The 17,222-nt window shown below is 50.2% G+C and overlaps 1 protein-coding gene across 9 annotated transcripts in view; it reads right to left on the bottom strand.

Annotated features, from left to right (window-relative positions):
* The window catches only part of RARB (retinoic acid receptor beta), a 782,655-nt gene that overhangs the window by 10,318 nt on the left and 755,115 nt on the right, over window positions 1–17,222 (bottom strand). For all 9 annotated transcript variants that reach the window (XM_035278907.3, XM_078354410.1, XM_035278906.3 and 6 more), the window contains one exon: window positions 8,010–8,186. In XM_035278907.3, coding sequence (XP_035134798.1) covers window positions 8,010–8,186 — 177 coding nt within the window. The remainder of the gene's footprint in view (window positions 1–8,009; window positions 8,187–17,222) is intronic.

The following is a 17,222-nucleotide window of genomic DNA, read 5'->3' as shown; positions in this document are numbered from 1 at the left end:
GCAATGCGCACTTGAGACCAGGCACCATTTCAAGGTGCTCCCGAGCCACAGCTGCCTTGCAGCTGCTGACCTTGACAACACAGCCCCAGACGCTACTGCCCAGTGGCTCAGACACCACCATGCACAAAGGCCACGTGGGCTTCCTCAACCCCGACGATTACAGCTTATTTAAAGGAACACTTACTACATGCCAGGAACTACTTAACTCAATTCTTTATCCCAGCAACGTAAATGGGGAGGAGCTACTATTATACTCATTCAATTGATGAGGAAACTGAGGCTCAGAGAGGTCACTTAGCGTCCCTAAGTTCACTCAGCTCCTAAATGGCAGAGCTGAGATTTGAACCCGGGGAGTTTGCCTGCAAAGCCCACCTACCCTCTTGACCACTACACTGGCTACCCCACAGCAACTCCTGGTGCCTCACAGGGTAATCGTGCCACATCTGTGGGTAAGCTGGGGCTGTGAGAGACCCAGAGCTGCCCCATGATGGCGCAGATGCCCAGGCGTGATGCTGAAGCCCAAACTCAAGCTGTGGGGATCTGGGCCCAGAGCTCCCGCCCTGCCAACCTGGGCTCTTGTCTCTACTGAGTCCCCAGGAAGGGGACAGGAAGGGACTGGTTCATGTGAGAATGGCTCTCCATGGCTGTATAGATGCCCAGTCTCCAGGGACTCAAGGAGCCACAAGTCACACTTTGAAGTCACACAGGCTGTCACTTTTGTATCACCAGAAGCAAGGCGTTGCTGTGACTGGCACGGATATATTTTCCTTAAGGGAAGTAAGGGCAGTGGGTGACAGGACCCAGGAAGCCACATGTCCAGCAGGCAAAGACTTGAAATCTTGAAGCCTTAATAGGTGTGATATTCCAAAAGCAACATATATGCTGGAATTTGAATTCTGACTTTTAATTCATTTGCTCATTCATTCACAAATATTCACTAAATCCCCTTTTCATGCCTGGAACTGCCACAGTGACCAACCCTAACGTGGTTCCTGGTCTCACTGAGACAAGAGACCAGGGAAGAAGCCACTGGGAAATACACCTGTCCTTACGCTATGCCTTACGGGCTTGGGACAGACCCACAGCGTGAGTGAGGAATCGGCTGGCTGGTTGGGGAAGGCTTTTCTGAAGAGATGGCATTTCAGCTGAGATGAGGAATAGGCCAGGAAGAACGTGAGAAGAGGGTGGGTAACCTGGACATGGGATGTAAAAGGCTCTGGGTCAGGATGGAGTTTGACTGAGATTCGAGGCAGTGCCAGGAAGTGACGTAGCCAAGAGAGGTGCCCTTGTGAGTTGTGCCAGACGGGCAGCTAGAATTTACAGTCAAGCTCTTCAACCCAGCCTGGCCTGCCCCATTTTACTACAGTATTTACCTCCTTCACCCGCCCACCCAGTCCTGGCTCCACACTGGCCCTGCTCTCCTTCAGCTTGCCCCAGCTGTTGAATGTGGGCTCTGAAGGCAGCGTGCCTGCATACAACACCTGGCGCCACTGTTTACTAGCTGTGTGACCTTGGGGAAGCCACTTCCCCTCTCTGAGCCTTCTCCCGTGTTGACAAATGCAATCAGCCCCGCTTTTGAAGTTCCAGTTTTAAGAAACAGCGGCAATGACTCTTTTACGGGGTCAACCCCCGCAGAGGCAAGATGGCACAAGCCCCTGTCCAGGACAGAAGGACCCTCTCGCTGCTTCTGCTGAGAGGCCTGGTTGCACCACCCACGCATCACTCTGGCGTGCCAGCTTCCCCCAGCATTTGCCCACAGGGGTGATATGAAAACCCTGCCTTCAGAATTGCCAGTGAATCATTATCCCTTGCTGTGTTCCCACATGGTTTAATTTCATTGTAAAAAATACAGCTACTTGATGAATCCTCCGCCGTAGTCTTTAAACAAACCCTGGCAAAGTGGGTCATTTTCTCATCTGAAAATTGCTCAGGTTTTTCTACTTTGCAGAAGCAATTTTACCCTCCTTTATCCAGAGAATGGAAACTCTCTCGGGGAAGCTCTGCGGGTCTTTGGCTTCCCCGTGGGCCTTGGCTGCTTCACCTATAAAATGTGGATACCGGGACCGCTGACAGTATGGTACAACTTAATGACAAGACTCAGTGTAACTGAGGCCTGGGGGTGCCACACAGTCCCAAGCTCTACGTGCCATCTCGTTTCTGGCTTTCCAGAGCCTGAAGGGAAGCTAGTCGTCTTCATTGTAAACACGAGGAAACTAAGGCTCAGAGAGGGAAGTAACTTTCCCCAGGTCACACAGCTAGTAAGCAGCAGAGCCAGATGTTAAGCCAGGCAGGCTGGTTTCAGAGCCCACATCCCACAGCTGGGGCAAGCTGAAGGAGACCAAGATCAATGTGCAGCCAGGGCTGGGTGCAGCGGGGTGGCTGGAGGAGACAACACTGTGGCGACAGCAGGGGCAGGCTGGGCGGGGCTGGAGAGCTGGACTGTCAGGTCCAACAGGGCAGGGACTCTCCTCTCTGCCATCAACAATCCACAAAGTAAGAGCTCAGTAAATACGTGTGAGAATCATGACTTCAACCAGTATTTATGCAGTGCTCCATGACAAGACAGAGCGAACGTTCAGCCCAAATTCAGACGGCGGTACGCCTCTGCTCATCACCCAGCGACGACTCTGTAGGACATCAAGAATGACATTCGTGCTGGATCACAGGCCCTACTTTCAGATCCAAGGTCTTGCTCCCCTCACCCCTTCCCTTCCAGGCACACTCACTTCCTCACACCTGCTGGGAGGTGCTCTGCGTGGAAGACGCTGTCTAAGCCGCCCATCTGCTTGCTTACTGTCGGTGTCCCCCCCCAGGAGAAGGTCAGCTCCATGACGGCTGGGGCTTTAGCTTGGTTCCCAGCTGCCTCCTCAGAGGCTAGAATACAGCCCAGCACACAGCAGGTGGTCAATGAATATTTGCGGAAGGAAGAAAAGAAGGGAGGGATGAGAGGGAGAGGACTGGAGGGAGAGAAGAGGCAGAGAAACCACAGTCTGACCACCTCAAGGTTTGGTTTAATGATTTCTTTTTTGAGATGGGGTCTTGCACTGTTGCCTGGGTTGGAGTGCAGTGGCGCCATCTCAGCTCACTGCAACCTCCGCCTTCTGGGTTCAAGCGATGCTCCTGCCTCAGCCTCCCCAGAAACTGGGATTACAGGCACCCGCCACCACACTCAGCTAAGTTTTTGTATTTTTTTTTAGTAGAGATAGGGTTTCACTATGTTGGCCGGGCTGGTCTCAAACTCCTGACCTCGTGATCTGCCCGCCCCGGCCTCCCAAAGTGCTGGGATTACACGCGTGAGCCACCATGCCTGGCCTCTGATTTTTATTTTAAGTTAAGAAAGACTTGATCCTAATTACATGCCGAGGAGAAGAGGCAGGTGAGAGGGGATGGAAGAAAAGGAATAAAGGAGATGAAGGAGATTAAACAAGAAGGAAACTCGAGGGCAGAGTCGGGTGAAGGCGCCACTCTGCTCCTGCTCCCTCGCCTGCCTCAACACCACCCTAGGATGCCACCAACTCTTGAGTGAAGAGAGAAACAACAAAATTCCTCTGCATCATGGCGAGGTGTGGAGAAACAGGAATGCTTGACACTGTTGGGGGGAGTGTCCATTAGTTCAACCAATGTGGAAGACAGTGTGACGATTCCTCAAGGATCTAGAACCAGACATACCATTTGACCCAGCAATCCCATTACTGGGTATATACCCAAAGGATCATAAATCGTTCTACTATAAAGACACATGCACACATGTTCATAGCAGCACTGTTTACAATAGCAAAGACTTGGAACCAACACAAATGCCCATCACTGATAGACTAGATAAAGAAAATGTGGCACATATACACCACGGAATACTATGCAGCCATAAAAAAGGATGAGTTCATGTCCTTTGCAGGGACGTGGTTGAAGCTGGAAACCATCATTCTCAGCAAACTAACACAGGAACAGAAAACCAGACACCACATGTTCTCACTCACAAGTGGGAGCTGAATAATGAGAACATATGAACACAGGGAGGGGAATTTACATACCAGGGCCTGTCAGTGGGTGGGAGCCTAGGGGAGGGACAGCATTAGGAGAAATACCTCATGTACATGACAGGTTGATGGGTGCAGCAAACCACCACGGCACATGTATATCTATGTAACAAACCTGAATGTTCTGCACGTGTATCCCAGAATTTAAAGTATAATTATTTTTAAAAAGGAGAAAAAATTCCTTCATAACCTGCGGTGGTTATGAAGAGTCTGCTGATCTTAACAGGGACATTTTTGGCTACATGGCTCCTGTGGAAAAACAAGAAACTCGAAGTGTGACCTCAGAATCTTCTGGCCCCAACCTCATGAAGGCAGGCAGGCTGTGGGCCGCCCACCAAAGGGTCCCCACCGAGCAGAGGCTAGGATGGGAAATTATTCCCCTGGAAGGTGACATGGCAGGGAGCAAGGCCAGGACAAGTGAGGCTTTCCATCCTTCTCTGCCTGGACCAGGAGGGCTCCCACCCCGTGATCGTGAATCAACCCTTCCCGGGAGCCTCGGCTGCATGTCCCGCAGCTGACCGCCTCTTCCGGTGAAAGTACCAGCCCTGACAGGCATGCAGTCAGAAATATGGCCTCGTCTTGTTGAGGGACCACACGCAACACAACGAGACGCGTGGCTCTGAACAGGCGGTGCTCGGTCAGGGCTGGTGACCTGTGAGTCAGCCTGGGCTTCCCTTTCTCGGGGCCAAGAATAACCTCGGCCTGTGTCTGTCTGTCCCTCCGCCCAGTTTCTCTGTCCCACTCTATCTGTGTATCAGTGGCTTAGATAAAATGCTGCTTCTAACCAGTTCTGCCTGTTAATAGCCTCATTCAAAATATGCTCTTTGAAGTTGTGCACCTTCAGGATCGTGTGACTAACTGCCTTGGCTGCAAATTCTTAGAAACGAGCTCTTGTCTAGGGCCAAATAGGTGTTCCTTCCAGCTTTGTCTTGTATGACTGAGGTCTCTGCCCTTAAACTATCAGGACCTTTTCCTCCCTGGCCTATTGCACCTCAACCCAGACTCCTCACCCCCATGGCCCAGGAGGGAGTGGTTTCAAGTTTCCTGGCTCCCGCCAGGGGCTGACATTTCCCACACTGACCCAGCTTGGACCCGGCTTTCAGCACCATTGGCTAAGTAGCTACGACATGCTAGGTGCTTACAATTGTTAATGTATTTAATCCCATTTAAGTAATTACCTTGTTTAATGCCTTATTGATTTGCATTTCTATTTTATACACAGGTAAGCAGAGGCTTAGAGAAGTTAAATAACTTGACCAAGGTCACGGACACTGGTTTCTGTTCTACCTGACTCTACGAGGGGCTGATGGCTACTTCTTGGATCCATGGGCCTAGAAGAACACCGCAGGATTCAGTATAAACGAGACTGGGAAGAGAGCTGCTGGAGGCAGGAAGGGGATTTTTAAAGCGGGGAGGCTATTTGAATCTTGTGGAGACTGCACCCTGATCACTAAGTGTGTGGCTTTACCAAAATAAGACACTTTCCCTGAGGATCTCAAAGCACACCTCTCATTCCATATGTTGGGGCTGGGAATCACAAACTATCACCATCTGGCAACTAGACAAAAGGATTAAGAAATAAGCAGAAGGTCAAGGTCAGAGCCTGAGGATTGAGAAGGCTCCAGGCCCTGCTGGGTGGCTGCGTGATGCTGCATTGCTTGCTGTGGACTGGATTTGCCGTGTGTTCTCACAGACCACTCGGACACTGTGGTGGCAACTCCAGCCTCTGCTAATATCTTGGAAGTGTTCTGTAGTTTAGGGGAAATTCTACCGAGGGTTACATTTTAAGTTTTTGTCAGGAAAGCACTAAAAGGCCCAGTAATGGCTCATGCCTCTAATCCCAGCACTTTGGGAGGCCGAGGTGGACGGATCACAAGGTCAGGAGTTCAAGACCAGCCTGGCCAATATGGTGAAACCCTGTCTCTAATAAAAATACAAAAATTAAATGGGTGTAGTGGTGGGCACCTGTAGTCCCAGCTACTCGGGAGGCTGAGGCAGGAGGCAGGAGAATTGGCTGAACCTGTGAGGCAGAAGTTGCAGTGAGCCGAGATGGCGCTTCTGCACTCCAGCCTGGACAACAGAGCTAGACTCTGTCTTGAAAAAATAAAATAAAAGGCCCAGTAATTTTCACTCCGTATTCTAATAGCTCGTTGCTGACATCTTACTGATTTGCCCAAATCGCCTCTCCTACTCTCCAGTGGTCTAGCTTGTTCTCTCACTGTGGCCCCAACCCTCATCCCTGCTATCCCTGAGGACTCATGTTTATGCTTCTCATTCTTTTATATCCTTTTACGCCTGGAGGTAGCCTAGTACCACCCTGGTTCTACACCCTACTCCACCCCTGATCTTCCACCTTGGGAAGGTCCTTGCCCTCTGTGACCCCGGGAAGATCCTCGCCCTCCTGTCTTAGTTCAGGCCACTGTAACAGAGACCTGGCCGCTTCAGCAACAACATTTGCTTCTCCTGCGTCTAGAGGCTGGAAACGTGAGATCAAATAAAAGGCCCAGTAATTTTCACTCCTTATTCTAATAGCTCGTTGCTGGTACTTCTCTTGGGTCCCAGCTGTCTTCCTGCTGTATCCTCACAAGGCAGAGAAAGAGAGCTCTGTTCATTTCATCTCCCTGTAAGGGCACTAATTCCATTTTAGGGATCCACCCTCATAATCTCACCTAACCCTAATCACCCCCAAAGGCCCCACCTCCTAGTATCATCACATTGGGGATTAAGGCTTCAACATACACATTTTAGGAGGATGCAAATATTTAGTCATAGCACGTCTGTGGGCCTCAGTTTCCCCACCTGTACAAAGGGGATCCCTGAGGCCCCTTGGCTTCCTGCTCTGCTCATGCTACTGCTTCCAGAGCCTTAGCGAGGGTCAGGGGTCAGCACACTTTGTCCTGCACAGGCTGGATGTCTGCCCTGTCTTTCCCCAGCAGGGGCTTCAGGCTGAGACTGTTTCCTCGGATGGGAGCAGCTCCCATTAGGGCCATGTATGCAGAGAGGCCCATGGAGAAAGTGAGACAAGGGCCTGGCCCCCACAGATGCATCAGAACCTTGGGAAAGTAAAATCAGCTTTTGAAGTGCTGTAAAGGCATTGTATTTTTTATTATGTCTTTTTGTTTTTGAGATGGAGTTTCACTCTGTCATGCAGGCTGGAGTACAGGAGTATGGCAATCTCGGCTCACTGCGACCTCTGCCTCTGGGGTTCAAGCGATTCTCCTGACTCAGCCTCCCAAGTAGCTGGAATTACAGGCATGTGCCACCATGCCTGACTAAATTTTTTGGATTTTTCATAGAGAATGGGGTTTCACCATATTGGCCAGGCTGGTCTCGAACTCTTGATCTTGTGATCCGACTGCCTTGGCCTCCCAAAGTGCTGGGATTACATGTGTGAGCCGCCATGCCCAGCCCTCATTATGTCTTTCATAACTCTGGGTATAAACCATTCTGCGAAACAAATACAGTTACTATAATTAAGCACACACAGGCCCTCCCACTCAGGAGGAGAGAGGACCCGTGCGCGGTGGTCGTGCAGGAAGCTTGCATGCTTATGTGTCCTGTTTGCTAAACAGACCTAAGGAAGAGTGGCAACGGTTACTCAGTAACTGACAGGTGCCTGGAGTCCTGACAGCATGTGTGATGATTTCATTTCCTGTCAAGTCAGGGGGTCTGGGGTGAACTTAGCAACGTTTAGGAAGACAAACAGCAGAGCAGCATTAACCTGTCGTTTGCCAGCCTCAGCTCATCTGAGCCTTGCAGACCGAAGTGAGCCTAAGGGATGGGAATTCAGCCCACTTTACAGATAAGGAGCCAGCGGCTAGGTGAGTCACCGACTGTATCAGGTGAATGCTAGAGTCAAAACTCAAAACCTCCTCTGGAGATCGTCCATGCCTCTTGATCCCCTTCCCTCCCCTCCACGGTGCCATCTCTCCCTCTGCAGCCCCATTATTCAGAGCTCAAAAAGGCACATACCAGGATGTCCAGGCAGGCGGCCTTCAGCAGGGTGATCTGGTCTGCGATGGTCAAGCTGGTGAAGCCCGGGAGGCGTTTAGCAAACTCCACGATCTTGATAATGCACTTGGTGGCCAGTTCACTGAATTTGTCCCAGAGGCCCAGGTCCAGTCGGACTCGATGGTCAGCACTGGAATTCTAAGAGAGATAGAAAATGTCACATCAGGTACAGCTTCCGGGAAGCTCTACAGGAAGCGGGAAACTCAACGTGTTTCCTCTTAAAGGGGTGACACGTCAGCCTAGGCAGGCAGCTTGTTGGTGGGCAGCTGCATTTTTAGCCTGGATTCATCCTTTTAAAATGCTAAAAATCTTATGCCTGTACCACTGGATGATCAAGTAACAGATGAGAGGGAGTTTCTCTGTATGCAGTTATCCAGCTACCAAACACAGGGAATGAGGAGTCACCATTTTCTAATTTTGATGAATGAACGGCTCTAGGCATTGACCATTGGTTCTTGCTAATCTCTTAAAAACAGGCTAGCTGTCATAATGTCCTGATGGAAAAACACGCCACCACCGATCAAATATTCTGGCCAAATATCACACTTGAATCAGACTGAGACCGTAGATATAACCTCAGGAAATCCAGGGACATGACAAACTACACAAAGGGGGTGCAGCTGTCAACATCCAGAATGCCAGAAAATCCACAAAATCCAATGAATGGTTCCTTCAACAAGTACATCACAAGGGAGAACAAGTGGAGAGAGAAGTCTACCCACTGAAAGCAACTCAACCCACACGCTCCTTAACTGATGGGTGGAGAGATACATCGTGATTACAACTTTGCAATGGCAGTGCTGGAGAGCATTAATAAGGAAGGAAACGGGAATACTACACAGCATGGATAAACCTTGGAAGCACGCCAACCCAAAGAAGGCAGACATAAACGCCTTCAAAACGTTTGTGAAGGAAATGGAAACGTACAAAACGATTCCATTTATATGACGTTCTGGAAAAGGCAAAACGATAGTAATTGACAATAGCTCAGTGGTTTTCCAGGAGTGGGAATGCGGGTGGGACTGACCACAGTGGCACAGGAAGCTCTCTGGAGCTTCTACCTTGACCAGGGTCAGGTTATGTGATTGTACACTTTTGTCACTCATCAAGCTACACCTTTAAAAAAAAATAAAAATTACATTATGTAAACTATACCACAATAAACCTGACTTAAGAGATTTAGAAGACTGACAACCACCTGCATGGGGTAAATGTTATCTAAGTTTCAATTCAAAAAATAAACTGTAAGGAGATGGTGATATACACGAAAAAAACTAGAAATAGGAGCTAAAAGGTGTTGGAGATCGTCTTATTTTAGGATGGTAATAGTGGCACTGATGCTTTGCTTTCATTTGCAGAAGCTTCTTTCATTTAGAACATATATTAAGATATTTCCAGGTAAGATGATGAGATATTTGTAATTTACCACCCAACAAAAGGCTGATGTTTGGTCCTCTGACAGATGTAAATGGCTCGGGAGAGGTACTGAGATACTGTGTTTCTCAAACAGAAAGCTTTAGCTCCCCACCTCAGTTAAAATCAGTCTACAGGAAGTCAATAAAACTAGCTCTTGCTTTTTACGTCTGCATGGAAAGCCAGAAAGAAGAGTTTGCACGAGATGCCACAGGCGCTGTAAAAATGGTGGTGGCCAACTTTGCCTTCCACGGTATTCCTTGCGGAGAGCAGACATGCATCTCGAGATTTATGTTCCTCCTTTCTCCAGGACCTTGGTGGAATACAGTACACTTGGGGGAACATGAGATCGAGATGTGTGGCCATTCGGGCCGTAATTAAATTTAATAGGCAGTTTATCCGGTTCATGGGAAGATGACACGGAGGAGAGGGACGGAGAGTCAAGCTCATGGAGGGAAATCATTTTACAATAGAGTATCCATCTGGAAAAAAAGACATTGCCACGACCCAGCGAGTGTGAACGAAATCTTCATCAACATTGGATGAGGTTTCTTTATCACACGCCAGGGCTGAGAGAGAGGAGCCTGTCGTACCTTCTATTAAAAATAATGCACAGCCGTCTTAACGGCATGTAAATCTAACTCACCATTATGCAAACTGAAGGGAAGAGGCAGTTAATAAAACACAAAATAACCTGGTGTTTTATTATACCGGCTGCTGGATTCATAGGCATGAGACTTCAAATGGCTTATATATTATCTTCCAGCTGCGGCAAATGGAGAGCCCTGGCCTGCTTGGGCTGGTAATGAAGGCGGCTGTGGGGAGCACCAGGGGAGCGTGGATTTTCAGCAGCATTTCTGGGTGTGCAGGGAGGAAAACCAGCAGAGGAGGAGAGGCAAGACATGGGTGGTGAGGCGAGGCCCTTGCTGTGTGTGTGAGGCAGGCTGAAGAGGAAAGCAGCCAAGGCAGAAGGGCAAGGGGCTCTCCTCTGTCTGCTGCCAACCAAGAGGCTGGCCAGGGCTACCAGGGCAGGCCCCCTCTTCGGTAGGAGCTACAGGAGTGGCCGCCACCCCAGGATGCTGCATGGTGGCCCATATGGAGGGCCACGCCCATGGCCCCCAGGGCCATCTTAAGCAGCAGAAAATCCAACCCTACTATGAAATCCAATTAAATGCCAATTTTTGCCACGCAGATGGGTCCCTTTCTTCTGCTGGTTTGGTTCTCTGCTGCAACGGGCTGGCAGGACTTTCAGAACAAGACCCTTAAAGTGGAATCACCAGCATCTTTAAATCCCACTGGAGGCAGCTTCCGGGTATGACCATGGTTTGTTCAAGGGTCTGGCTTTTTCCCCCCGCAATACTAAGAAGGAAATGTAAATTTTCATGAAAGGAATACAGAGGTACAGTTCTGTGGCCATGTTGGGTGTATCCACAGAGATGCCCCCTACCTTCCTAGGCCTGAAATCCTTCCACCATCCTGAGAGACGGACGTTGTTTCAAGTTTGGTTTGCAGACCGTCCCTGTCACCCACATGCCATTCCTGCATGTTCTATATGTGACCACCCCTTTCCTAGGGCCTTCCTCGTGCCAGGCACCATTCTATGCGCTCAACAATCACTGACTCGCTTTACTTGTCACAGCGCCCCCATGCGGTGGGTAATATTATCATTATTATATTATTATCAGTATTATCAGCCATTTGGGTGATAAGGAGGCAAAGACCCACAGAAGTGCAGTCATTTGCACAAGATTCCCCAGGCGAATTGGAGGGCGTGGGATTCACCCACACAGTTGGGGTTGTGCTGTCCTAGCTTCCCACCGCTGCACCATGACACCCCCTCCCTACTGGTTCTCACATATTTCTACTTTCCAGTTAGAATTTCCTGACTCTGAAAGCCTGTGGTTGCATCTGTGATCTCCCTCCTTGTTGGAATCTCTGGATGCTTCCACAAGGTGGCTACGAGAGCTCCCGCAGGGCTATGAAGAGAATGTTACATGCCAGCCAACATCTCTTTGTGATCAACACACACATTATCTAGGTGCTATGCCAACATGGCTTCAGGAACGTCTGCCCATGGGAAGAGAAGGCCCCCAACACGTCTGCAGCATTTTCCTGAGGACTGGATGCCTCCAACAGGTGGGGAGAAGGCAACTTGGCAGCCGCCCTGCAACTCTGGGTCGACAGGAGGGCGACATCTTAAAGGCATGGTGCAGGCTGTGGGTAGAGAGGGCTTCGGGCAAAGGGCACTGGGAGAGGGCAGGTAGGGCGGGTCTCTAAAATCTTTCAAGTATTTCCTAGCAGCTTGGCTAAAAGCAAGGACGATGCTGCAGGATTCCCCTGGAGGTCATGTTTCAGGTATGCTCCTGGACCACCATCATCTAAGATTCCTGAGCTGGGACATGACCGCGGAAGGGACCATCTGTCCATCTGCAGCTCCTTCACTCCTGGGGCTCAGAGATCTGGGGCCTTGGTAGAGTGCAGGGGTGGGGTGGCGGGTATAGTCCAAGGCCCTAGAGGTTGTCCAAGAAATTCTACAATTTTTGAGTGGTCCCAGCCACTGGAAGGGGCCATGAATGCCTTCTGGAGCTACGGGGCATGTCTGAGAAAAATCAGAAGCCCTGCCCTATGTCCCCGCCAAAGCCTTCCAGCCAGAAACAGCAGCTAGGAACCACCTCTTGGAACTGCTTTTCTCATGACTGGAAACTTCCCTTGGCTCCCTAGGGCTAAGGTTCACCTTATCCCAGCACTCAAAGCCCCTAGCAAGCTAGCCCTGACCTGCCTCCTCAAGCTCAGCTCTGCCTTCCTCCCACCCCGCCCCAGCCCTGTGAAACCCTGGGGCACATTCACGCTATTGCTTTTGCTGGGAATGTCCTTCTCTTATTCCACCACTCGGGAGGAATGTGGGTACTTAGCACAGTGCCTACAGAACATTTTTCTTTTGAGACATCAGGACTTACGTGTGCTACCAGAGGTTTCTAAATACTCACAACGCCTGTGGCAAAATTGATTTCCAGCCAGACTTTGCAGTAGAAATGCAGGCATGGAAAGGTAACCTCCGAGCGGTCCAGTTCTGCGCTCAGCAGGTGTTATTGTCTGTTATGGGTTAAATTGTGTCGCTCAAAAAGATGTGTTGAAATCCTAGCCTGGGTATGTCAGAATGTGACCAGATTTGGAAACAGGGTTTTTATAGGGGTGATCAAGTTAAAATGAGGTTATTAGGGCGAGCCCTAATCCAGTATGACTGGTGCCCTTATAAAAAAATGTGGAAATCTAGACAGAAGTCCATATGCACAGAGAGAAGAGGATGTGAAGACACCAGGGAGAAGACGGCTATGAGAAGGCGGAGGATCCATGTGATGTAACTACAAGCACTGCTGGCCACGCCCGAAGCTCCAAGAGGCAAGAAAGGGCTCTCTCGGCTGAACGCGGTGGCTCGCGCCTGTAATCCCAGTACTTTGGGAAGCTGAGACGTGGATCAACTGAGGTCAGGAGTTCGAGACCAGCCTGGCCAACATGGTGAAACCTGATCTTTACTAAAAAAAAAAAAAAAAATTAGCCGGGCATTGTGGTGGATGCCTGTAATCCCAGCTACTGGAGAGACTGAGGCAGGAGAATTGCTTGAACCTGGGAGGCAGAGGTTGCACTGAGCTGAGATCATGCCATTGCACTCCAGCCTGGGCAACAAGAGTAAAACTCCATCTCAAAAAAAAAAAAAAAAAAAGGGCTCTTTCCCAGAGCTGTTAGAGACATTACGGCCCTACACACACCTTGATTTTGGACTTCTAGTCTCCAGAAATGTGATCAAATAATGTTGTCTCAAGCCCCCCCATTTGTGTGACTTCATTCCAGCAGCCCTACGAAACAAGTACAGTAGGTATGTTTGTTGCAACATGTAAGAACGGTCCCCATCCCCTGGGTTGTGATGGGTACTGGTCGGTGGCCTGCTAGGAACTGGGAAGCACAGCAGGAGGTGAGTGGCCAGGAGTGAACATTACAGCTTGAGCGCCACCTCCTCTCAGATCAGCGGCCGCAAGGATTCTCATAGGAGCACGAACCCTACTGTGAAGCGCGTATGTGAGGGAGCCAAGCTGCCCACTCCGTATGAGAATTGAACTAATGCCTGATGATCTGAGGTGGAACAGTTTCATCCCGACGCTATCCCCACGCCCCGCATCCATGGAAAAATTGTCTTCCATGAAATGAGTCCCTGGTGCTGAAAAGGGTGGGGACTGCTGGCTGGGTGATACTGGCAGCACAGGTGTGTTTACTAGCAAGAAACTGCGGCTAAGTTGACAGCTGGCTCAAAATCAGAAAGCTGTGAGGTGAGTGGGGACTAGCACTTGGGTTTCTGGCCCCCACTGACCTTCCACCCTTCCTGGTACATCTATCTCTCCTGGGAGGCCAAGCTCCCCGAGTTTCGGGTTCTGCTCCTCTGGCTGATCACAAATGTTAGTTTCCAAAAAGAGCACCACCCATGACAACAAGTGCTCAAAACGGCCTTCCTTTTCTATGGTCCGTCTCCTGGAAAGTCTTCTCATGGTTTAATAATTCTGTTTGTGGTCATTTTTCTGAGTGGATTCAGGGCTTCTTAAATCTTCAGAGTTCACTTTCGCGAGCCCCGAGGATGGCTTACCTCCCGCCGAGCCCTGCATGGTGATGAACAGCCTGCCCACGGCAGAGCCGCGGGAGCCGGGAAGCAGAGGCAGCCCTGAGCAGGCAGCGAGAGCGGAGGGTCGGGGCTGCACCTCCTACAAATCTGTCCCACCGTCACACCCACGCTACTTTACAGAGCCTGGGCATGTGGCTGAAAGAACTGACGACACGTTTCTGATGGGATGGAGAGGAGGAAAGATGCACATTCTGAACACCTCCTCTGAGCCAGAAACTGCATGGTGCTCAATAGAGTTTTCCCATGGAAAGCTCCGGGCAGGAGGCAGGTGTGTTTTAAAACTCCAGCACTTTGGGAGGCTGAGGTGGGTGGATTGCCTGAGGTTGGGAGTTCGAGACTAGCCTGACCAATATTGTGAAACCCCGTCTCCACTAAAAATACAAAAAATTAGCCGGGCTTGGTAGCAGGCGCCAGTAACCCCAGCTGCTCGGGAGGCTAAGGCAGGAGAATCACTTGAACCCGGGAGTTGGAGGTTGCGGTGAGCTGAGATTACACCATTGCACCCCAGCCCAGGCAACAAGAGTGAGACTCCACCTCAAAAAAGAAAAGAAAAAAAGAAAAAAACCCCTCCCATTATACAGATGAAGGAGCTGAGGTATCAACTATGATGTAGCATTCCAAAGTCACACGACACCTAAGCAGAACTTGAATGTATGAGGCCCTAAAGCCCAAATGACACAGTCAACTAGGGTTCACCCTAAGAAGTGGGGCACACATCCTCAGAGCGGGGGGTTTGCCCCTGGTTCACTCCTGATTCTATTTTGGAAAGCTCTTCTAGAAATAGCTTCTCTCCTGCTTTCCACCTTTCCACAGGGAATCCACCCTCTCTCTTTTTATGGAGATGGAGGGTCATTGGGTAGAACCCTTCCCAGGGATGCCAGCTCTGAAGATTTCGGGTAAGTGCCCTGCTCTGGCCTGAGGTGGGGGTGGTGAGGATATGTTTCTGCCTCTTCCATCCATTCCTGCAGCCTCCTGGGACCTAACCATTTGTCCCAAATCTTAGCCTAATTAGGGAAGAAAAAGGAACTACTCTTTCAAAGCCCTGTAGATGCGCAGCTGGCTGCCTTTTTTATTCCTCTCTGCCCACTAACTCCAAAGGCATCTGACAGGGATGGCACTCGGGTGAGGATGACAGGAAGTTCTTGCAGTGGAAGCAACTGCCTGTCTAAAAAAAGCTCTTTTTAAAACTGCTCGACTCGGAACTAAGAGCTTGCAGAGAATGTGTTATGGCTGCTGTTATTTATTTATACCAGCTACTTCCAGAAAGGATTTTAAGTGGCTCGCAGTAAAAACACAGCCAGATCTGGGGAGAGACAGTAGAAATGAAGGGCACGGCTGGCTGAGACACTGGCTGAGTGCGCCCTCCACCCCACGGTGGGCAGCAGGCCTCTGGAAGGATGCCCGGTAGCGAAGGGCCATGCTCTAGAGATGAATTGTGTTTCTGGTTTTCCTGCCTGACTGAAAGAGGTGTAAAAAAGTCCCCACAAAGTGTTTAGGATGGCGGGCCCTAGTAGAGGACAGGGGTGATTAACCCCCAATTGGGGTGGAAAGGAAAGGGCGGCCCTAGAGGCCTGCAGGAAAGCCTCTCTCTCTACCTCTCTCTCTACCTCTCTCTCTCTCTCTCTTAGGTCATAAGCAGAGGCTGAGAGTGGAATTTGAACGCATGGAGTTTATGTGGGAGGAGATCCCAGGAAGTGCTGGAAGAGCAGAGTGGGCAGGGAAGGACGGCAGCCAGCGAGCCTCACTGTGGACACTCAGGCTCCATCTAGTTGGGAAACTCTGGGAGATGGTTTAGAGGGTAACCAAGAGTTCTCCTGCCCAAGGAATAAGGAAACTGACGGGCTTACCCCTCCAGCTTCCATTCATCAGTGGTGAGGGAACGCTCAAAGGAGTGCCAGTGCCTCACACGTGACCCAGCCTGCAGGAGGGAACCCTGGTCATGCCAGGGCAGGTGTTCTGGGCGGGGGCAGATGCTGTACGCTGTGTTTGTCCTGCCCTCCTCCGGATTCGAGTGGGAGCCATTTCACCTGGTTACTAGGTGAGTCAGGGTCTGAGGACTGGCTTGGCCACGCTAATACAGCATGTGGAGGAGATGGAGGGCCCCCGATGTAGCAATTAGCGGCCCTAGGTACTGCCATATAATGTCTCTCACCTCCTGACCTGGCTCAAAGGCCTCTTTTAGGAAGACCTCCCCACTCTGATCTCTTTTCCGCTGACTTTCCTGGAGCTGTAAGATTGATTTATTCCCATGTCACAGCTCTCTGCTAACTAGACGCCGTCACTGGCCCCGGATTACATTCTCTGTGGCAACCCTCCTGAGGGATTCTGTGTGTAGTCAGTGGTTGAAAGAGCTGCCTGGGGTCAGACTGTCCAGGATCAAGTCTCACCTCTGACACGTGTAGACTGAAGACAAGGGGGAAGTTACCTAGCTCCTTGGTATGGGGCTTTCGCATCTGTAACGTGAGGGCAATGAAACCCAGTTCATAGAGTCCTCATAAGGAGTAAAAGACTTGGTACACTTACAGTGCTTAGCATGGTCCCTAGAACACAGTAAATGCTCAATAAATATTAGAAGTAACAATGATTACAATGATAATAATAAAGATTTTTTGACCACAGCCTGTCAATTACTGTTATTTACAGACTAAAATACAGACTCGCCAACTGGCACTCAAGACCCTGCCAGGCTTTTCTGTCGGTACGTCCCAGTCGCTCTCAGCTCAGCACCATCCAGCGCTGCACAGCACCTGTTTTCTCTCATCTTCTCTTTTTCCTTCCCACTGTGCCAGCCTGAGTTCCCTCACTGCTTAGATCAGGACGCCCTCACATTGATACACGGCCCAGTACAATGCCTGGAATGCTCCGGAATGGTTGGCAGTTAGTAAATCCTCCTTAAAGGAAATGAATGGCGAACTCTCTGGGATTGGTTACTCAGCATGTTACTTTTCTATATTGTCAGATGCACCCATCTCAGGGGGCCAGGCCCCTGGAGGGCCAGTTCACACCCAGAAGAAGCTGCGTGGCTGGATGACATTTCTGCCACTCCCACTGCTGGGAAGATAGTTTCAGGGCCCACCACAGCAGCTTTTCAT

The sequence above is a fragment of the Callithrix jacchus genome, chromosome 17 (genome assembly GCF_049354715.1).
Source record: "Callithrix jacchus isolate 240 chromosome 17, calJac240_pri, whole genome shotgun sequence".
Taxonomy (NCBI): Eukaryota; Metazoa; Chordata; class Mammalia; order Primates; family Cebidae; genus Callithrix; species Callithrix jacchus.
This window is presented reverse-complemented; position numbering and strand designations above follow the sequence as displayed.